Source organism: Pelmatolapia mariae, linkage group LG9 (assembly GCF_036321145.2).
Source record: "Pelmatolapia mariae isolate MD_Pm_ZW linkage group LG9, Pm_UMD_F_2, whole genome shotgun sequence".
Lineage (NCBI taxonomy): Eukaryota > Metazoa > Chordata > Actinopteri > Cichliformes > Cichlidae > Pelmatolapia > Pelmatolapia mariae.
The window spans coordinates 36,024,620-36,048,090 of record NC_086235.1 but is presented as its reverse complement, the minus strand read 5'-3'; the positions used below and the strand labels follow the sequence as shown (position 1 = coordinate 36,048,090).

Here is a 23,471-nt window from a genome sequence, read left to right as displayed (position 1 = left end):
AACTCACAGTTTTCACTGTAACCCAAGACCAACTCCTTAAGGCTTTCCTGGAGAAATTTGAGGGTGCAAATGTCACCCATCACAATACTGTACCCCAAAGTGTAAAACATGACATTTCCTGTTGCCACTAGGTGGCGCTGTCCCTGGTGTCAAATATGGCAGTTGAAATATGTTCAGGGGTGGAGCCTTATCATATGTGTGCTCTTTGGTCCACGTCGGACCATGTATGACAGAATGAGTGACAATAAGATTTTCATGGCAAGTCATCGAAATTCGCCATGGCGCCACGGCCTCACGGTATTGTGAAAAGTCAAAAGCTCCGCAATTTAACATCGCCCAGGTGTGTAGTTGACGCAGACCAAATATGAAGCTTATACATTCAAATCCCAAGGAGGAGTTCGAAAAAGTTCGAGGCATGGAAATGGCAAAATTAGAGCCAAAATGTCACCTTCAATCCAAAATGGCGGACTTCCTGTTGGGTTTGCGTCAATGGTCCCAATAACTTTTTTGTTTGTCTTGGCATGATACACATGTGTGCCAAATTTCATACATGTAGCTCAAAAGATGTGTTCGTAGGGCTGCATTTAACAAGGCATAGGTGGCGCTACAGAGCCATTTCCCACTGCTCATATGTGTAACCATTAAAATACAAAATTTTTCACCAGACCTGACATGTGTGCAAAATTTCATGAGTTTTTGAGCATGTTAAAGCCCTCAAAAAGGCAATTCATTTCAATGAAAAATAATAATAATAATAATAATAATAATAATAATAATAATAATAATAATAAACAGAGCAGATACAATAGGGCCTTCGCACTTTTGTGCTCGGGCCCTAATAATAATAATAAACAGAGCAGATACAATAGGGCCTTCGCACTTTTGTGCTCGGGCCCTAATAAACGGAGCAGATACAATAGGGCCTTCGCACTCTCGGTGCTCGGGCCCTAACAAGACATCGATTCACTGATGCACATGTAACCCAGGTCCCACGTAGCTATGGTAAAAGCTAGAGTGTATAGTACAATGATACTAGGCCTGGGTTCATTTTACTACTACTATATGTATACTAATACCCTCTAATTAGATTATTAAGGACCACCACAACTGTAACTTACACAAAACGTGTTCCTCATCAGATATTTATTTGGAAAAGAAGGAAATAAAATAAACTGGAAACAGTTGCTCTTATGAAATGAAATGAATTGAAAAACAAAATAAACCACTGTAACAATTACTACATAGTATATAAATAACGATTTTCAAAATAAAATGCCAGGTCTCCTAAATTCCAACTTTTATTTCAGTCATAAAATCTTATACCTTTAAAATGGAATGGTTTCCACCTTTGAGATACCTCCGGGTACAGCTAAAACAGTTATCATTAACTTAAACCAAATTTGTACCATTGGGCCCACACACACAATGTTTAATGTGTCTCCACACACATTAAACCTGAATCATAGCATTCGTTGCAGGCCTGTTTCAAGGTTCGGGTGCTGTGAGGCCTAAAACTTATGGCCACTTCACTCAAACTGAGCAATAAACAGAATAAACACGTGCACTTTTGTTCAGTTAGTAATCACAAGTCCAATGAGCTTCTGAACGCATTAAAACAGTTGAGCTACAATACCAAACACTATTTCATAACGATTTAGCGTTAGTATGCTTTAACTGAACATCACAATCTAAGGAAAGAAAGCGTCTGGATTTCCTTGAAGAAGTTTCATCCGAAAAGCTTCTTCAGTTCTAAGGTCAAATGGTGGAGAGTCCCAGATTTTAAGCCCTATAGGAGTGCCGCCTGAAGTTTTGTCTTTGGGATGAACCAGTTTGTGTGTGAGTGTGTTGCTGGGTCTGAAGTACACTGGGATATCGTGCTTGAAGAAAACTCTCCTGAGTCTTTCTGATACACCGGCTACATAGGGGATGACAATGTTGTTGCGTCTGTCTTTCTGATCCTCCCTCGCTGGTGTCTGATCTTCTGTTCTGTGCATCTTTGCTGACTTAATGAAAGCCCAGTTGGGATAACCACATGTTTTAAGAGCTTCCTTTACATGTGTGTTGCCTCTCTGTTCCCTTAAGGTCCAGAAACTTAAACCAGATGAAACGCGCCGTGCCACAGCTAGATAACCACAAAAAAAACAACAAAAAAACACACACACACTATTATGCTAAATTTTTAATATTCATCACAAGTAGGAACAAAACAAGGTGACTTCCTTGCATATCAAAATATTCCACTTCCTGTGTTGTTCCTCTGATAATTGTGTTTTTATTAAATAAAAATAAGCTTAATTCTTTATAGGGCTGCATCAAGTATTTTGAGTAATTCAGTTACAAAGAATTCTGGACAGAAATTCTTTGCTTCGATGCTTCGTTTAAGGCACGGCTCTGTAGAGCACCACTGTCACTGTGGAAATGCAAACACACCCACATTTGCGACTAAAAACAGACCTGCAACACAAACGTATTCAGGAGCCCCCAGTTTTAATCAGAAACACTGATAACCCAACAGCAGCAGCAATGATGACGCTGGCACAGTTACACAATGCACAGAGCAAACAGGTGGAGCTTTACTGAGACGATTAGTTCAGGTTGAGTGAAAGAAAAGTTGTTCCTAGCATCCAAAACATCAGTGCTGTTCCTGTAGTCGATCTTAGTTTTTCAATTTAGTGGGAAAAAGTGAGTTTGTTGATCAAAGGACCTGATCAACAAACTCAACTAACTAGTTTATTATGTGAATGTCACATGTGGCCAGTTTTCTCACAGACTTATAGAAAAACATTCAGCTTTGACAGGTGAAGTAACAGAAACAAGCATACACACACCTAAAACTTACCGAGGAAGCGGAATGTCCTGCGTACCAGCGGGTTGAGGTAACAGCAGTCTCCGGTGGCCACCGTCTTCTCTAAACGGTCAAACTCTTTGGACGTGTACTGGACCAGAAACAGCACAGTCTCTGTCACTGTGATCTAGGAGAAATAGGGGCCACATACACAAACAAAGAAAACAGATTACTGAAGGGAGCAGCACTTTACCTGTGAGTGGGTGCTGCTAGGGTGGGTGGTGTCATTTTGTCAGTCATTCGCACCAGTGGGTTCCATCACTAGTGACACAGCTGCTGAATACACAAAAGCACTCAAGCCTGTCTATGTGCAAATATGTATGCTTTTGAAAACAGGACCTAGCCCACTTTCTACACAACTCTTATGCTCTGCTAAAGTTGACTATGAGCCAAAGAAAGCTGCTACAGACAAACATGACAGGCCACTGATCCTTACACTATAGAAGTCTTCCAGTCCCCAGGGTGAGCTCTGAAAAGCTGGAGCAAACGTCTAAATCAGGGATGGATGGAAACTTTTCAAAACAAGTAATTTTTCTAAACAGCTGTTTACGTCAGGCAGCTTCAATGCAACGTTAAAACTAATTATAAACAAGCTGTATTTATTATTATTTTCAGACACTGATGCCAGTGAGCAGCAGAATGGTGAATGTGTAACTGATGCAAAAGAAGCCAGTGTGTGTTTGTGGAATGAAAGAACAGTGTAACAGTGTAACACTCTGAATCACTGACATGTGTGTGGCACTGAGGAATATCACACTTTATTAAACACACAGTTCCTGTTAGCAGACACACTCATGTTTGGGTCTGGATGTGGGATTTCTGTTCATGAGGAGAGAAATATGAAAGATCACGTCACTAGAGAACATAATAGCTTTTAGACACAAAAACTACTGTGGCTTAGGGAGCCAGTGAAAAGTGGTAGAAACCCAAGGTGACCAATAAAAAAGGGTACGGTGGTTGACGCAGTCACTCCTCTTCAGTTAGGGCAGTGTTTACCAACCACTGCACCGCGGCACATAGGCATGCCATGAGAAATGATCAGGTGTGCCGTGGAAGATTATCTGGTTCCACCTGATTAGTACTCTAAGCGATCGGTGTGGGTATTGGGCAGAACAATTACATTCTCTTCCACTAGAGGGCAGTACAACTACCTGCTCTAATTAAATGGGTTGCCAGCTGCCAGTAAAACAGAAGAAGATGAAGAAGAAATTATATAACAGTCATGCTGTGAGTGAGACGATGCAGCGTAATAGCAATAGATACATATGTGAAAGGAGAAAGTAATCAGTGTGACCTGGTCCTGGAGGAAACTCTGACCCAGATGAGGACCTAGCACAAGCACTGGTCAGAAGAAAGCAAAAAAGGTATACTGGGGACAAACCTAGCCAATTCCACTGTGGGCTTCACACATCTTCACTTCATCACATTATCTCTGAACATGTAATATTTCTGTCCCACAGCCCAAGAAGCACTGGCTCCCTGCACACAGACCGCAGCCAAGTTTGTTTCTGTTTTCAGTTCTGGAAGTGAAAAATCTGTGACAAGAGAAAAATCCTGTCCTTCTTCAATTAAACACTTCTCCAGGTCCTTAACTGGCCTCTCCCTTCAGTGCAAGTCCACACTGGAAATTTTTTTTTAGAGAGATTCAGATAAAAAATACGTAAGTAAAATACAAAATAAGTAACAACATCTAAACAGGGAACAAGAGCACAAAAGGAAACTTGACAGAAGGAAGACGCGGAAGGAAAAAGCGATGAAGACTAAAGAACAGGGAACGCGAGGGAAAAAGGATAACCTGGAAATCATGGAATAAACTACAAAGAATTATTACAAAAAGAAACTAGACTGCAAAAGGTGATGAAACTGAATCGAAGAAAACCTGAAAGCTTAAACATGGATAAACCAAAGAGCAGCTAAAAAACAAAATTCAGAACACCACAAATCACTAAACAAACAAGCAGAAATTATAAATACCATCATCTCCAAAAGTATCTAAAACCTGCCTCCAAATGTCACCACAACTGAATTTTCAAAATTAGAAAAAAAAAGTTAACTTAAACTTGAAAAAGGGGATTTTCAGAGCTGCTGATCTATGAAGCAGTCTTCATTTAAATATAGGTCAACCCTGTTTTTGGCACAGAGTGTTGAGCTGTGAGAGTTTTAATAGAGCCCAGAAAGTCCTGCATTTATACTTAAGACCAAAGAAAAGCTAGAAAATGCTTGAACTGCTGAAAATCTCTTTATCCACAAAGACCGTGCACACAGACATGAGAACTAACAGACTGTTTCTGATATCAAAACAGTTTGTGTTGGTAATCCTGAAAGATTCTTGGTCAGCAAATGTGGCCATGTCATTCCACACATTTGGAAAATTCCAGAATAATTAATATTTGAGATTGCTCCAGCAAAATAATTTAAGGAAAAATATCTTCCAATGTCACTGTGTTTTCATTTAAAAGATATATAACGTTGTCATTTTTTATGTAAAACATGAAATAAAAATAATAATTGATTTTTTTTATTACTTCCCCTGTCATAAATCATAGAGCCATAACTCACTTTCTCTCATATGTCCAAGTTTTTCCCTGCAAATACTTTATTTCCCAGTCTGTTGGGACAGTTGACTAAGACTATTTGTCTCCTCCAGGGATCAAACCAGGCTGCTTTTACTTATTAGGTGAATGTAAAGCATCACACTCTGGAGCCACTGAAAGAGTCCACACAATACATCTCTTACATTAGACAACTGATAAAATATAACCCAATAAAACTCAACACCAATGCGACTGGCACCAGGTGGAGTGGAACTGATGACCCTACCCTGTCAGCTACTCATCATTAATATGAGGAGCTGTATTTCCATGGTGACACTGGTAGGGATGTACTGGGGTAGGGGTGTGGCATGAAATATACTGCACACCGTGATAGTCGTAACATCAGTAAAAGAATGCAGGCTGTGCTCAGTAACACGTATATGCTGCACTGACAACTTTAAAGCCTGTTTTTCAAACAGAGCCACATGAGCCTATCTGACGATAATGAGGATCAGACTATGCTGGCTAAAAGTCACTGTTTTATCCTTTATTGCACACATATATGTATTGTAGAATAGACCGTTACACTCAGACTCTAACAGCAGGGAGAATTCCCCCTCTCTGAGGAAATTGAGGGGGATGATCTGCCTGGACTGTTGGTGGCACCAGAAGGTACAAAACTTTGATGTTGACTCTGCTAGACCGAAAGTTCTCCCCCAAGTTTTTGACCAATCAATCCTGTTTTTATAACTTACAATAAAAAGTGTTTACCTGGAAAGAGAAGAGCTCAAAGAAATCATTAAAAGCCCCAAATTACCATGACATTCATGCCCATTGTGAGTGTATGGAAACCTTTAACCACACCAGTGTAGTTAGTAATTAAAACCTCAAGATGTCTTCTAGAAGCCAGTACATTGTAGTAATGATACTATTTTTAGAGCCTCATCTCCTGACTTTGGTTCAGAAGATGAAGCTTTAGGTGAGGAGGAAGACAATGAGGTGGAAATAAGAGAGGAGAAAGAGCAGTGGAGGAGAAGGCATGAAGAAAGACTCAATAAGAAAAGAGATGATGGAAATATACATGTACAAATGCTAAATAGTCAAATATAGTCTCAAAGAACTATTTGTGATCCTAAAATTAAAAGTTACTTATACAGTTTCTTGCATACATAAATACATAAAAAGTGAATAGAAAGAAAAGCAATATTCATTTCAGCCACTGTATTAAAGATGGTGGGGAAACAAGGCAAGCTGGGGAAAAACTAAACTAAAACCTAAACTGTGACAAACTAAAACTAACAAATATATATGTACACATATATATATATGTGAAGAAGGAGTCCTATCGGGCTTGGTTAGCCTGTGGGACTTCGGCGACAGCTGACAGGTACCGACAGGCCAAGCAGAATGCAGCTCGGGCAGTGGCTGAAGCAAAACCTCGGGTGTGGGAAGAGTTCGGAGAGGCCATGGAAAAAGACTTTCGGACTGCCTCGAAGAGATTCTGGCAAATCGTCAGGCGTCTCAGGAGGGGAAAGCGGTGCTCTACCGGGTCGCCCCGTGCATGGGGCTGCACAGTGTAAACTCATTAGCACGGTTAGCTCGTTAACGTGTGTAGCCCCAGCACGGGGCGATCTGCACTAACTCGCTAACCGAGATTTGCCGCGTTAATGCAGTTATGGCATTAACGTTATTTTAACGAGATTAACGCTGACAGCACTAATATGTACAGGTCCTTCTCAAAAAATTAGCATATTGTGATAAAGTACATTATTTCCTGTAATGTACTGATAAACATTAGAATTTCATATATTTTAGATTCATTACACACAACTGAAGTAGTTCAAGCCTTTCATTGTTTTAATATTGATGATTTTGGCATACATAACTCATGAAAACCCAAAATTCCTATCTCAAAAAATTAGCATATCATGAAAAGGTTCTCTAAACGAGCTATTAACCTAACCATCTGAATCAACGAATTAACTCTAAACACCTGCAAAAGATTCCTGAGGCTTTTAAAAACTCCCAGCCTGGTTCATTACTCAAAACCGCAATCATGGGTAAGACTGCCGACCTGACTGCTGTCCAGAAGGCCATCATTGACACCCTCAAGCAAGAGGGTAAGACACAGAAAGAAATTTCTGAACGAATAGGCTGTTCCCAGAGTGCTGTATCAAGGCACCTCAGTGGGACGTCTGTGGGAAGGAAAAAGTGTGGCAGAAAACGCTGCACAACGAGAAGAGGTGACCGGACCCTGAGGAAGATTGTGGAGAAGAACCGATTGCAGACCTTGGGGGACCTGCAGAAGAAGTGGACTGAGTCTGGAGTAGAAACATCCAGAGCCACCGTGTACAGGCGTGTGCAGGAAATGGGCTACAGGTGCCGCATTCCCCAGGTCAAGCCACTTTTGAACCAGAAACAGCGGCAGAAGCGCCTGACCTGGGCTACAGAGAAGCAGCACTGGACTGTTGCTCAGTGGTCCAAAGTACTTTTTTCGGATGAAAGCAACTTTTGCATGTCATTCGGAAATCAAGGTGCCAGAGTCTGGAGGAAGACTGGGGAGAGGGAAATGCCAAAATGACTGAAGTCCAGTGTCAAGTACCCACAGTCAGTGATGGTCTGGGGTGCCATGTCAGCTGCCGGTGTTGGTCCACTGTGTTTTATCAAGGGCAGGGTCAATGCAGCTAGCTATCAGGAGATTTTGGAGCACTTCATGCTTCCATCTGCTGAAAAGCTTTATGGAGATGAAGATTTCATTTTTCAGCACGACCTGGCACCTGCTCACAGTGCCAAAACCACTGGTAAATGGTTTACTGACCATGGTATTACTGTGCTCAATTGGCCTGCCAACTCTCCTGACCTGAACCCCATAGAGAATCTGTGGGATATTGTGAAGAGAAAGTTGAGAGACGCAAGACCCAACACTCTGGATGAGCTTAAGGTCGCTATCGAAGCATCCTGGGCCTCCGTAACACCTCAGCAGTGCCACAGGCTGATTGCCTCCATGCCACGCCGCATTGAAGCAGTCATTTCTGCAAAAGGATTCCCGACCAAGTATTGAGTGCATTTCTGAACATAATTATTTGAAGGTTGACTTTTTTTGTATTAAAACACTTTTCTTTTATTGGTCGGATGAAATATGCTAATTTTTTGAGATAGGAATTTTGGGTTTTCATGAGCTGTATGCCAAAATCATCAATATTAAAACAATGAAAGGCTTGAACTACTTCAGTTGTGTGTAATGAATCTAAAATATATGAAAGTCTGATGTTTATCAGTACATTACAGGAAATAATGAACTTTATCACAATATGCTAATTTTTTGAGAAGGACCTGTATATATATACATATATCCATCCATTCACTTCCACTTATCCTTTTCAGGGTCGCGGAGGGTGCTGGAGCCTATCCCAGCTGTCATAGGGCGAGAGGCAGGGTACAACCTGGACAGGTCGCCAGTCTGTCACAGGGCTAACACACAGAGACAAACAACCATTGGGCAATTTAGATTGATCAGTTAACCTATCCCCACAAACTGCATGTCTTTGGACTGTTGGAGGAAGCGGGAGTAGCCGGGGAGAACCCACGCAAACACGGAGAGAACATGCAAAGTCCACACAGAAAGACTGTGCGGCAACAGTGCTAACCACCGTGCGACCGTGTTGCCCATATATATATATATATATGTATGTATGTGTGTGTGTGTGTGTGTGTGTGCATCTGACACATCACATCTGTATTATCACATCTGCAGCCATTCTGGTCATTGAGTTGGATTAGTTGGGGGGAGGATGCGAGACAGACTTGGCACACCTAAACTTATAGTGAGGGTGTTCTGGGAATGCCTAGCATAGACCCAGGAGATCTTCAGCTCCCACTTCTTACAGAATTTTGAGGGAGGCAGATACAAGGAGCTGCGGCCACAAGGTGGTTGGTCCCTGTGGTGGCAGTAATCCCCAAACCAGAGTGGACACTGGGGGTGAAGAGAGCCATCAAGTTGAAGAAGGAGGCTGGTTAGCCTGTGGGACAAGGTGGGCAGCTGACGGGCATCCGCAGGTCAAGAGGAACGATGCTCAGGTGGTTGCTGAAGCAAAAAGTCGGGTGTGGGAGGTGTTTGGTGAGAACATAGACAATGACTTTCAGTCTACTTCAAAGTGTTGTCTACACAAGTGACATAAAGGCTTGAGGTTTACATGTGTTGTACTTTTCTTAACACACCCTTACATCCTGAGGTCTCTGCTGGCAAAAGTAACCCTCTTCTTTTGAGCCATGGAAATATGGTGACGTTCCATCCGTCCATTTATTTTTGCATTTTTAGAATTAAAATAAGTAATAATAACTACTGCCATCTCAGATATCATCAGGTGCCATTGTTAGGCTGCAAATGTCACAGTAAAGCAGTGTGACAAGTAAAAAAGGGACAAAAGATAAATCTTCTGCTGTTTTTATTATGGGAGAAACTTGTGCTGTTGCCATGGTTTCACTCATTTTATTATGAGGAACAACAAAAGACATGGAGGAGTAGGCTCCACATGCTCAGCACATCTCTGTTCTTACATCCCCCACACACATATGTGCTGTCAGGACAACAACACGGTTCTTACATGACTGTGACAGACCTCAGAGTTTCGATCTCCTGATTTCATGCTTAATGTTAAATGTATTCTGCATACATGGCCACACTACTGTATCATGGGTGGATCACTTTGCTTTATGGCTACAAGCACACTATAAGTAGTGACAGAATCGCTTTCCAAGGAATCAAACATCATTAGAATATGTGCAATGCTAAGAGAAACTGCGAAATCCCAAGAGCTCCATCTCAGACCCTGCGGGCTGTAATTAGCACATTAAATATTAAAGTTCATGACAGTACAATTAGAAAGACACTGAAGAAATATGTTTGGAAGTGTTCCCATGGGAAGCTGAACAAACAAGACTTTTGGAACAAAGATCTCTGAACAGATGAGACATGAGTGGAGATGCTGGTCACCTGGGTACTCCACATTCACTGAGCCAACCACAAACTCTTATCTATACCAAACTATTCTAGTGTCAGAGGTGAGGCCCAGTCAATGTCCAGACCTTGAAATGCTGTGGTAGGATCTCAAGAGAGCTGTGCATAAAGGAATGACCACAAACGTCACCAAACTGAAGCATTTGTGAAAAACAGTGGGCCAGAATTCCTTACATTTAGTTAAATAAATAATGGCACAGTGTATTATTTCATGTGTTCTTCTGGTTTTATTTGACTACATTTACCTGGTAAGGATCAGATGATTTATTTTTTTAAATGTTAGAACTGAAAAAAGGTCTATTTACTCTCTACCTTGCCTATAGCTCAGGAGCTTGTAAAACTGGGAGCTGGTCTGTTTGTCAGAGAGACAGAAATATCCTGCTCTACGTTGTTTCACAGCTTTTATTTTTACCCCAAGGTTCATAAACAAAACCAAATTTTAATGATATTGGATGTTCAAAACAAGAGATAGGAGAACTGTGGGAAATAAAACCATTTCAGTGTGCCATATTCCGTTCCTTATCTACTCGAGGCACTGAGGACATCTTTTCCTAACAGACACATTTTGGCTCGTGGTCTTCAGATTGTTGATCATGGACATGTTATTACCATAAGTTACCACTTCAGGGGTTATTATTAAAAGTCTTGTATGCTAGGGTTAGCCAGACCCTTTAGCAACCACAGTGTATTGCCTGTGATCATCATTGAGAATGGCAAGAAATGGCTAAGGGGCTGCCTGATTTCCAAAAAGCCTGAGCAGCACTTTGTCCCACTTTCTCATTGGCTGTAACACAAGCTGACAGGTCCACAGTGACAATGTGCTACTTGTTTAGTCCCTTAACCACCTCTCTGCCCTCTCTCTGTCCTTATCCTCCTCACTGTAGAGCTATACGCCATTGGTTAAGTCATGTTGACAAGGCCAGGGTGACCTCAGCAGCTCCTCTGTCAGGGATGAACTTGCTCACTTCTTTCAGTCTCTTCTCTTTTAATTTTGCTTATCTAATTTCACACCAGTCCATATCAAAGCACTGAGCTCTGTTCATCAGTAAGACAGAATCCACTTACACTGAACCAGCGTCTCAATACGTCTCCATTCTCAAGCCAATAATTGGGTTTGCAGTGGCAACCCATTTTACCAGAACAGTGAGACCTAGCTAGTAAATAGATTTGAGCATGCTGACACTGAGAGATTCCCAGGACATTTTTAGACACTGAAGCCTCTCGCCTGTGTGGTATGCATTTGTACACAGCAGCCATTTAAAAGGAGGCTATGAGCAGTGTCCCAAAACAAGCAGCCCCATCAATGACTGGCCACCACGGTGCATGATGCAGTACTCATGGCATGAACAAAGACGAGCTGTTGATGCTCATCTTGCTAGAAAAGGTTGCAGAACCCTCTCTTAAGACTCAGAGAGACATATTTTAAGCATAGAAGCATGCAGGAATTTAGAAATGCCTGTGTGGTTCAGACTGATGATGACTGTGCTGATCAGCGGCAGGGAGTGTTTTCATATGTAAGGTTATGCATTCAAAAAGTTTCCTTTTAACAGAAAACAGAACACACAGAGTAAGATGGCTGAGATAAATAATAACTAATTATTAAATGCAGAGTGGTGTATAAATACATAATGAGTGAAAAAAGGTGAGTCAAATGGACCAATATGGCAAGGCCATGATGATCCACTTGGTAAAGTAAATCCGCTTGGCATCTCTCTTGGCCTTAAGACAACAATTCTGATGGCTAAAGATCCAAACGGGACAGGGGGAAAAAAAAAAGAAAAAAAAAAAGAAAAAAGGTGAGTGAGGTCTAAATATTGGCATCAAACTCAGTTGTGTGCTCGGATTCATGTATTGAAGAAAAAAGTTCCAAATCTATCCAAAGCAGATGTCGCTTCAACCAAACCAAGTCTCCTAACAATGACACATCTGTTCTCTCAGTTTTAAGCACATTCGTTTTCTCTCCAACATAACAGTGTTTTCCTTTCCTTTTCCTTTTAATAAACTAAAACACAGCCCAACCACAGCATAGTTACACACTTACTTATTCAGTCATTTATATTTCTGTGGGGACGAGCACAGCATGAAGAGTAACATAAAACTTATATGAATGAAATTAAAATTAAAAGCAACCTTTAAGTTTGAATATTGAATCTTTAAACTATGATGACTTTGCATTTTCAACCCAAACAGCAGCACACGGGACCAGTGCAGTGCATTATGAAACTGGAAGTGCCTGCAACATATCAAACAACCGTGTTTGATATGTCAAAATCTTAAAATTCAGGTGTTTTCAGTCGACAGGTACACTACCTGTCAAACGTTTTAGAACACCCTCATTTTTCTGTTTTTTTTGCTATTCAAGTGGTTCAAGTCCATTGAATAGCTTGATGGTACAAAGGTAGGTGGTGACTTAACTTAACTGTCAGAGGTTACAAAAGGGTAAGGTTACCTAAAACTGAAAAATAATGTACATTTCAGAATAATACAAAAGGTCTTTTTCAGAGAACATAGCATGGGTTAGCAATTTAAAGCTGTTCTGTAACAATGGAGGCTGATCAGGCCTTGAAAGCTGCTGCTACTAATTCCTACAGCTGTTCCAGCTTTTCTGTATTACTTCCAACCTCCTCTGTCTGCATAAAGCAGTGTTGGACACACACTGGCACCATATCCTCGTCAGCATCAGTTGTACTGCAGAAAGTAGTGTGGTGAGAAAAAGCCAATTAACAATGGAAGAGAGACAGACCATCATAACACTTATCAATGCAGGTCTGTGCTACAGAGAGACTGCAAAGAAAGTCAAAGTGTCAGTGCCCATAGGTGTGAATGTGAGTCCGAACGGTTGTCTGTCTCTATGTGTTAATCCTGCGACAGACTAGCGACCTGTCCAGGGGGTCTGCCTCATCCCCCTACCGCCGACAGGGATAAGCAGAAGGGAATGGATGCAAAAGAAATGGCTGTTGCAAACTACTGTAGACTGTAAATTGCATGTTGTGTGGCATGGCCCCCCCCACCACCACCACCACCACCACCAGAAAAAAAAATAACAGAAACAAAAAACCTATTAATAACTATTCCAACCTGTCTAATATGTAATATTAACAGGAGGCTGAGGGTCTGTGTGCAGCACAAAACCAGCTGCACCACCTCTGGGCTGATATGCAGAGCAGGGCTTTCTGGCTAAGCCCAGTGAGCATCAGAGCAAATCTGTCTAAAAGCCAGACTGTGCAACACCAAACATAGCAGTGTTAACCAGATCTGTGACAAGCATCAGTGTTGGAAAAACATCTTGTTTGTTCCTTACACCTCTATGCAAACTCACTGGCATGGCTTCACGGAGATGAATGCCAGCACTCTGTGCTGGGACAACTGAAAATAACAGCTAACAAATCACTTTAGTTTCCAAGTCACAGTCTCTACAGATCTGCCTTTAACACTGGGAACACTGGATATGTCACAGATATTGGAAATATCATTGCTTCAATGGATAGTCCAATTAAGTTTCTGGATTAAAAGGTGTAAGAAGCACACAGAGGCCTGCCTCCCAGCACAATTCAACCCCCTACAGGAGCAACCCTCCTGGAACACTAAGGTAAATAGATTACAGGTAAGCATTCAGTATGCCGGACATCGTAGTGCAGAGAGTGCTGGACCTGAAGCTCCCACATTCAGCCTGTACCTGGATTAAAGACTTGGAGATTATGTATCCGAATTTCAGGAGCAGGACCACGCCTCCAAACACGCTCCTTCCAGTTGTCATCTACATAGGTTCCCCCAGTTCTGCAAACTGTTCATTCTCGTTTACGTGCCCCACCCTCCCTCCTTGTTCTCAGTTCTTTAACTTCTTCACTTCTGTTTAGTACACGGGGATCTGCCAGGCCCGGGAGCCGTCGCCAGTCCCCTTCGAGGCCTTCCCCAAGCCGCAGCTCAATTCATGTCAAAGCTTTCACCTTTACCTACTCAAACGCTGTCAAACCTAAAATGAGGACGTGGGCCCAGCGAGTGAAATTCTTTTAAACAGACCACAGCGTGTAAAACTCGCCCCCCCCAACTCACTCCACCCTCCCACTTTCTGAGGGTCCTGAAGCAGAAGCTACTGGTGACATTCTACAGAACAACCATTGAGAGTGTACTCACATGCTGCATCATAGCCTTGCAGGAAGTTCAGCTAGCCAAAAAAAAAAAAATAGCTGCCCCCTGCCCCACCTGGAGGAGATCACCACCTCTTGCTGCCTTAGATGGGTCAAAGTCACCCTTTCAATCTTTTTTGAATCACAAAGATTAAAGACAACACTGGATATCGTGTAAAGCGGGGTGTATGGTCCAGCACTGCTGGTGCGCCACTGTGTGCTCCAGTCCAGGGATGGCCATTCTGCTTTAGTACAAGTGACCTGTGCAGCCATCTTGCTTGTCCTGTTGTGGGTCAGTCGCACAGCGATGGAGAAAAGCAAAGTTTTAACACACAGAGAGCTGAAGTGAAACCAAGTGTTAAAAACAACGACTGCAGCCACTGTCTGTGCTTTTCATGCTGTCATTTCTGATCTCTCAAGTTTTTTGCTTCTCTGTCTCTCCTCTTTTTGACGAGCTCAAACATTTAGTTTTGTTTCTTATTTCCTTCTCTTCTTAGCAAAGACAGATCAATAGATCAGCTGTCAGGTTATGGTTATCGTTTCACTTTACATAGCAGCTGAGAATTTAGTGATTCTGATTCCATTTTTCAATTCCTTATCAATTCTCTTATTGATTCTCATTGTGCTCTAATTAGCTCCACTCTGAGAGCTACCAGCATCACTAAGCAGCATATCAAAGACATTACATTTGTGCAAACTAACTGCATTTTTATACATGTTGGAGAGATTTCCTCTCTTCATTGTGATCAGTGTTGGGTCATTACTCAAAAAAAGTAATCTATTACACATATTACACAGAACACTTTTATTAAAAGTAATACAGTACGTTACTTAATTACTGCAACGAGAAAATAATTCATGACACTGCTCATAACATTACTTTCATCTCAATCTGTAAAATGACCTGAAACACACAGTCTCATAATTACCATTAACTATATAACCCTAAGGCTACAATGCCACACAGCAACACAAGTCCTGATCCTGATGAAGACACACATACAATCTTTCTCTTAGTATTAAGGCATGAAAACAAAGCAAAGATGTAAACCAGCACAAAGACGCTTCAAAGCGATCGCAGTGGTTGATACAGTAGGAACACCACGAGGTAGAAATGCAGGCTGCAGCCTAACTGCTCATCAGTTTGTTAGCTAATAAAGTTCAACGACAGCTCACAAATGACGGCTCTTGGTTAGCTTAGCATTAGCATGTTGTCTGTGCGGGTGCTTGTGAAGAGCCGAAGTTGTGTTAACAGCACGATGCAGCTGTTTCTGTCCTGGAGCACTCTCCACTTTGTCATCGTGCTCTTATCCTTTTGTGCAATAAAAATAAAAGTAATGTCCACATCCATGCTGTGAACCGTGCCACTATTTTACCAAAGGTGAGTCAGTCCCCATGAACTCCTATGTTAAATTGTCTAACTTTACAGCTTTTGTATTTGAATTTATCTGACCAATGACTGATGGCATTTGAAAAGCACAGACTGGCGGCATTCCATCAGGTCAAGCAAGGCAGAGCTTTTCCTGTCAAATCTAAAACCAGAAAATATTTAAAAAAAACATTTATTCAGGTTTGACCTTCAGGTTCAAGTTCAAACCTGAAGGTGATCCTTGCATCTCAACCAGTGTTTGGCCTGTTTGCATCCATTCTTTGCATTGCTGCAATCTAGTGGCTGCAGGAAGGATAATGTTTCTGGAATCTGGATGGTGCCAGCCGAAGCTCTGATGCAGAGGCTTCAAAATCCTGAAATCACTTCATGAAGTAATGGTAGTGACGCCCATCTATTTTATGCTGTGTTTTTAAAGAGGGGTGCATATCCAAGTGTGTGCATGATAGATCAGGGAGAGCAGAAAAGCATAACATGTATATACACACCAGTCTACCTGATGCAAACCACTAAATCTCATCCTATTTGAACCAGAATTATGAAAATAAGCATGTTATTTCCAAACTGTTAGCTTTGGAAAATGTAACATTTATTGTAACATCATCTGCTGTCCTTGTCTTCTTTCTGTTCCCCTGGCCTGAAAGTCTTTTTGTGTTACTCTCTTGTGGAGAAGTAACACAAAATGAAATGTCATAATAAACAACCTAAACTGAAAAACATTACCGGTTTCCTTCCTCTGAGTGAAAACTACATTTATGCAATACGTTTCTGAAAAGATTTTTTCTTGCTAGAGACACCAAACAGAATGAAATTCATAAGTAAAGATGGTTTAAAGATGGCGCCTTCTAGTGGCAGCCTGCTGTAGCAGCTCCCTGTCTTTGTAACGTTCTTTAGTGTCTTTAATGTTTCTGTTGCTTTTTTTTCCTTTTCTTTTTCATCTTGTGCTGTGGCCTGTGCTAGCCAGCTGTGTGGAGTACTCCTACGCCTATACAACCTGAGCCTGCACCTCCAGAGATAGAACACATGCATGGTCCCAGTGCTAAGAAGAATCATCCAGTGGCACCAAACTGACTACAGCCCTGGAGGACTGACCTCTCATATTATGAAGGTTATGGAGGGACTTGTCTTGAAACACCTCAGACCCTTGGTGAGTAAGTCACAAGACCCTGCAGTTTGCATACCAGCTCCACTTGGAGGTGGACGATGCAGTGATACATCTGCTGCACAGAGCGTATTCCTCTCTTGATAGACCCAACACCACAGTTCGGATAATGTTCTTCGACTTCCCTAGCGCCTTTAACATGATCCAGTCCAGGCTGCTGAGGCTCCACTGGTCGAGTGGATCAGTGACTTCCTGAAAGGCAGACCACAGTTTGTGAGACTGCAGAGCTGTGTGTCAGAGAGTCTCAACAGCGACACAGGAGCACCCCAGGGAACTGTTCTGTCCCCTTTCCTCTTCACCATCTGTGACCGCCGATCACAAAAACTTGTCTCCTCTAGAAATTCTCTTAGTACACGGCCATTTTTGGAAGTGTGGACATGGGATGGGAAGAGGAGTACAGAGGACTGATTGATCACTTCGTGAGGTGGTGTGAGGTGAACCACCTGCAGCTGAATGTGGCCAAAACAAAGGAGCTGGTGGTGGACTTTGGCAGAAACAGATCCCAACCCTCCCCTGTCTGCATTGGTGGGACTGATGTTGCTCTTGGTGAAGGCGGTCGCACTTTTCTCCTCTCCTCTCCTCTCCCTTAGCTTCCCTGCTTAGCCTCTTGTGTCCTTGTCTAGTCTCGTGTTTTTTGTATTACTTTTCCCTGGAACACTCTCTCACAGTCTGTTCTCTAAAACCTAAAAGAGGAATTATGGATTTGATCAACTGGTCTCTGAATGCAATTGACACCCCTTCTCAACGAGAAGCTGATTACATCTGGAGGGGCTCGCTCGGAATAACACCTTTGAGCGCAAATTGGATTACATCTTGGGAAGCGCACTGCAGTCGTGAGTTCTCAGAACCTGCTCTTTGAGCACAAGAATGACAACATCACGGAGCGTAAGTTTGATAACATCATGGAGAAGCTCACGGCTCTCCAACAGGAGATTGAGAAACCAGTGTCGTTAGAACAGCTTTGAAATTCATATGAGTTGTTTGCACTAAAGTAAAAACCATCATTACTTCACGCGGATACCACTTTGGTGCCAGCTGTGGTCTCAAGGCTGGAGCTGAACAACAACACCCTGATAACGACTGTGCTTAGACTGTTCTTCCCATTCTATGAAAGGCCACCTGGGTTGGCTGGAAGACTGTTTACTTAGCCTGGCAGGGCGAAGGACACTGTCTCAGCTGAACTCTGGACACATACACACACAGACATATATACACATGCAGATGTACACTCATCCCCCCTCCCCCCTCCAAACGCCTTCGACGCTTATTCCCTTCCGATGCTGACGGTGGATCAAGGAGACCAGCGCATAGGCTGCAGGCCCGGATGTACTGTCTACATTGGCTGTCTCTCACCCTTTACCCACCCCTGTTGCTTGTCATGTGTTTCTTTGGTGTATTAAGAGTTTTTTCATGTGCTATGTGCTGAGGTGTTTTTTTCTGTTCTCAAACTGATCTCCCTGTTGGAGCTCAGTCTGGGGGGAGTTATTTTTTCTCCTTATCTTTCCTCGTGTGGTGCATTTTCCATTGTTATACCTCTCTGACCTGTCTTCCCCATGTGATGTTTTTGTGTAATGTATGTATGGTCGGAGGGTAAGATGGCGCCGCTATTGCGTGCAATAGGTCGGCAGCCTTAACATGAAATTTCCCCTTGTGGGATTAATAAAGGTATATCAAATCAAATCAAATCAAATCATTTTGATGGTCACTGTAGTGGCTATATTAATTTCTTAAAGTTCTCTCTTTCTCTTATATTTAATATAACCACACTACAGACAGACAAGCACTTGTTTTTATGCGTTGTCGTTAGCAACAATGACGGTAAAACCACGGCGTGTCCGCTTGTTTATTTTCCACATAAACCTTTCACAATAAAGCTCAGGATCCTGTTGAGACTTTTCAAAATAAACTGAATCACGTGAAAGATGCAGAGTATTTACGGATGAGAAGCAAAAAAGAGGCATCAGGTGCTAAAAAAATAAACCTTAGTCTCGAACGTTAGAACAGACTTTTCCCCGCAGCACGCTGTGTAATAAATACTCACAAAGAAAACGGCGGCCGTTACAACTTATGTCTAAAAATGTATAGTTTCATGCATCAGTTAAAACACTCGACTCTAGGTCCATGACGCCCAGCTGGAAACACTTCACGCAAGTCGAGCTGCCCGAGATTCACAGAATTTACAGAAAATGTTGCATTTTTGTGATTTATATCGTTATCGGACGATAGATGTCTTAATATCGGGATATGAGATTTTGGTCATATCGCACAGCCCTACTGAACAAACTCATCATGAAGGCTGAAGCTGTCGAGGTGATCGGTTACAGAACGCCGGCAACCATGGACAATGACTCCCACCCCCTCCATAATACACGGGACAATTTGAAGAGCAGTGTCAGCAACAGGTTCCTTCAACCTCGTTGTGTGGGGGAGGGTTACAGCAGTTTGCCTGGATTAACAAGGACTGCGTCAGGTGTTGAGGAACTAGGACACATTGGTGAGAAGTGGGCTACTGGAACAAGATGGAGATGCACAAGTGGGCAAGAGATGAGAACAGGGCGTTGTTGGAATGCTACTCACAAGTAACCCCAGGGGAAGGGGTTACATGAATAGGATGTGGGACCTATGGAGTCTTCGGTACCTCCAACCAGACTGACGGCGAAACAACTCAGCTCAGTCTTCCAACATTCAGAAGAAGGAACTGCTCTCACAGCTAGAGACTGAAAAGTTACAACACAAATGCTACAGCAAGGGGGAGCCAGAACAACAGTTTAGGGGGAGATATCATCAACCCCACCTGAGATTGGGTACCAAGCCCCAAGTGCGATGGAAGAAGGGTCGTTGAGTATGAGAAAAACTGACCTGAAAAACAGAATCACGGTGAAGCTTGAAACCCGGACCCTCCGTAGCCGGTTACCAAGATTACATGAAGTACCCTCTGAAGATCTACTACAGGATGTGAATGAAGCCCTACAGACAATACCTACTGCAACCATTACTGAGACTAATCAGCTGATCTACACTATGGCAGCAGTGGTCAGTGAGATGCTTGACTACAAGATGAACAAACAGCCACGAGGAGCAGTACCCTCCATGGAGAAGGAGACTAGAGGCTAAGATCAAGGCAGCAAGAAGGAGTCTAGCCAACTATCGGAGCTGCAGAAAGGTGCAACAAAGACGGTGCCTAAGAAGTACAGGAAGCCATCCATAACTGAGGACTTGGAAACTGTCAAACAAAAACTCACAGCTTTGGCCACCTCCACGAGTGACTGGCAGCACAAATGAACCAGCTGCTAGTTGACGAGAGACACCCAGAATGGCTAACTGAAGGCCGGACAGTCCTGATCCTCAAGGACCCCCAGAAGGGACCGGTTCCCTCCAACTACCGACCAATAACCTGCCTCAGCACCACGTGGAAGCTCCTGTCAGGCATCATAGCGGCTAAGATGAACAGGCACATGGGTCAATACATGAGTGGGGCACAGAAAGGGATTGGTAGGAATACCAGAGGAGTAAAACACCAGCTATACACACACAAATATATATATATGTGTATATATATATATATATTTGTGTGTGTCTGTAGGCTAGCAGCTGAAGCAGAGTTCAGGGCTTGCAGACAGTCCTGCATGTATCCAGAGCTATGTAAGCTCAGCCTGTACTGTCAGCGACTGCAGCAGTAATAACTGCACTTAACATTCAAGCTGCACTGCACTGCTCGGGCTTGCATTTGATAACTTCAGTGCACAGTCGGCTTGTAATTGGAAAAGCTGATGAAAGAGCCGTTGGACATTAGCCAGGAAGCACGGTAAAGTCTACTGTGAGTCAGATACTAAGGAAAGGTTAAGATCAAGCAGGAAGCTACAGGAGCTGCAGCTGAGACGTGAGAGCATCAAGGAGTGAAGTATGTATTATCTCCTTCTCTCCCAGATGATTCCCAGGTTTAATAACCTTTCAAAATTGTCACCTTTTAACTTTCTGACTGAGTTCTGACAGGGATAATCATCTATGATGTTGTTATATACTGTATCTCAGTGAACATAGCTGTAATCCATCAAGCAGATTAGTCTTAAAGCTACACCAGTCTGTAATTCAAAGACAGATAAAATGACTGTGTAAACTATAAATAAATAATAATAAATAAAATGTTATTTATATAGCACCTTTCTACACAGAATCACAAAGTGCCGCACATAAGATAACAAATAACTATTTATATTTACTATGTTATTCACAGGGTGAGCTTGTTTTTTTTTACCAACCTCATTTCCAGCATCAGCGGTCAGTACACTACAGACAGACAGAGGTACAGTGTCAATCTAGCAGAGCACGCAGCAGCCAAAGAGGTACGCTAACATAACGATATAAGCTGATGAGAGTTCATCACACTGATGGTTGTGATGCGGGTAGAGAGGAACTGCAGCAACTGTTACAGTGATTTCTCAGTTCAGCTTCTTTATTACGTTTTAGCTTTGCCATGCTTATTTCAGACATCCCAGCAAACGTGGCTGAAACAGTCAAAAGTAGCAACGATAAGATAACAAAATCTGCACCATAAACATTAAAGTCGGGTCCACACACAACACTGCCCGTTTGTCCTTGGTGTGAGTGTTATAACATTTCTAACCTTCATGATATTCAATGTTTTGTTTGCTTTCCTTCTTCTAATTAATAAAACCATTTAAATTTGAAAATAAATAAAATATCCACGCTGAGAAAAGGTGGTCAGTCAATGGTCATTCAATCTATGATGAGATGTAATAACCATGAAAGAATCTTCAGTCTGGAGTGATGGAAAAATAATGACTCAAATGCTGCATTTTATGATTTGAGGAACCGCTTCTTTCAGATTTTGTATTATAATTTGCACTAAAGATCAATCTGAAGAAGGCACATCCTACATGGAAGCTGAAAACACCAAAAGCTTGTTACATCTCGTTCTGTGAATACTATGAATACTGAATCAGACTGATCAGTGTGCATTACTGGGCAGATCTCATTAGCGTATATTCTAATAATCCTTGATTATCTTGAAAGTCCCATAAGCTAGAGTGACTTTCCAACGGCTCTTATTCTGCTCCAAGCCCAAAGACGCAGCCACAGGGAAACAAACTGCACTGATGCGTTTCATCAGTTCATCTTTCATCCTGCACTGCATGACTCCAGCGTACAGCTACAGCAGCAGCCAGCCGTCGACAGTGTGACAGCACAATCAGTGTCAGTGAGGCTTGTTGCGGCCAGGTCAGGTGTGCACTCACCAGCAGCGTGGGCAGCCCGGCCACCGCGGCGTACAGCAGCACGGGTGGGACGGCGCTGCTGTCCTCCGGCCCCAGGTACGGTTTGGTGTACGTGGTGTCGTAGCAGAAGAAGCCCTGCACGTGCACGGTGAAGGTGTCGGTGTATTCGAAGTAGTAGGCCAACATGACGGTCCCGGCCATGATCACCAGCTGGAAATACAGCATGATGCACACGGAGAGCGTGAGACATTTAATTAGAACACAGTCTCTCTCTCTCTCTTCTATTCAGCCTCCTCCTCCTCCGCAGCGGCGTCCACTTCCGCTGAGCGGCTCATGACGGCTCGGCTGTGCGCCAGAAGCCTCCGTGACAGCGTTCGGCGCGTCCTCCACCCTCCGCTGCTGCCGCTGCACACTGACTGCGAGACAGGAGGGGAGGTGTGGGGGCGAGCGACGTGTGTGAGGGTGTGTCTGCGCGTAAGAGCTGAGAAGGCTTGGCTAAAAGCTTGACGTGATCCACGTGTGTGTGTGTGTGTGTGTGTGTGTGTGTGTGTGTGTGTGTGTGTGTGTGTGTGTGTGTGTGAACCATATGTACGGGTTCGTACTATCCTGGTGGGGACCAAAATCTGACTTTTACTATCCTGGTGGGGACTTTCTGCACCGTGGGGACCAAAATCCAGGTCCCCTCGGGGTTGAAAGCAATTTTCACACTCAAAATGCGGTTTTACTGTCAGGGTTACAATTAGGTTATGGTTAGGTTTAGGGTAAGGGTTAGGGTTAGGCATTCATTTTTAATGGTTAGGGTTAGGGTAAGGGGCTAGGGAAAGCATTATGTCAATGGGATGTCCCCACGAGGATAGCAAACCAGACATGTGTGTGTGCGTAAGCCCGGACGTGTGTTTAGCAGCAGAGAAAGGATCAGCTGGAGAGAACTGAGAGACGGAACGATGCGCAGGGAGGGGCTATGGACGTCATATGAGACTGCTCAGGGAAATGAGGAGATGAATAGAAGTGAATGAGAAGAAGGTGCATGATGCAGAGTCTCCATCTGGAGGGATGCAGATGTTCTCTGTGGCACATATGGCAGGGCACTTCCTGCCGGCGCTGATGAAAGAAAGATTCAGAACTTTAGTGAACGAGTGCAAATCACTGGCTTTATGAGTCACAG

The 23,471-nt window shown here is 42.9% G+C and overlaps 1 protein-coding gene across 2 annotated transcripts in view; it reads right to left on the bottom strand.

Moving 5' to 3' along the window:
- LOC134634915 (phospholipid phosphatase-related protein type 5-like) overlaps window positions 1-22,872 on the bottom strand; it is a 123,435-nt gene extending 100,563 nt beyond the window's left edge. The window contains exons 1-2 of one of the 2 annotated variants that reach the window (XM_063484375.1): window positions 22,328-22,872; window positions 2,840-2,972 (exon numbers count right to left, since the gene is read on the bottom strand). In XM_063484375.1, coding sequence (XP_063340445.1) covers window positions 2,840-2,972; window positions 22,328-22,531 — 337 coding nt within the window. In that variant the 5' untranslated portion in view covers window positions 22,532-22,872. The remainder of the gene's footprint in view (window positions 1-2,839; window positions 2,973-22,327) is intronic. The other variant, XM_063484376.1, reaches the window with a different exon arrangement.
- Between the last annotated feature and the right edge of the window lie 599 nt (window positions 22,873-23,471).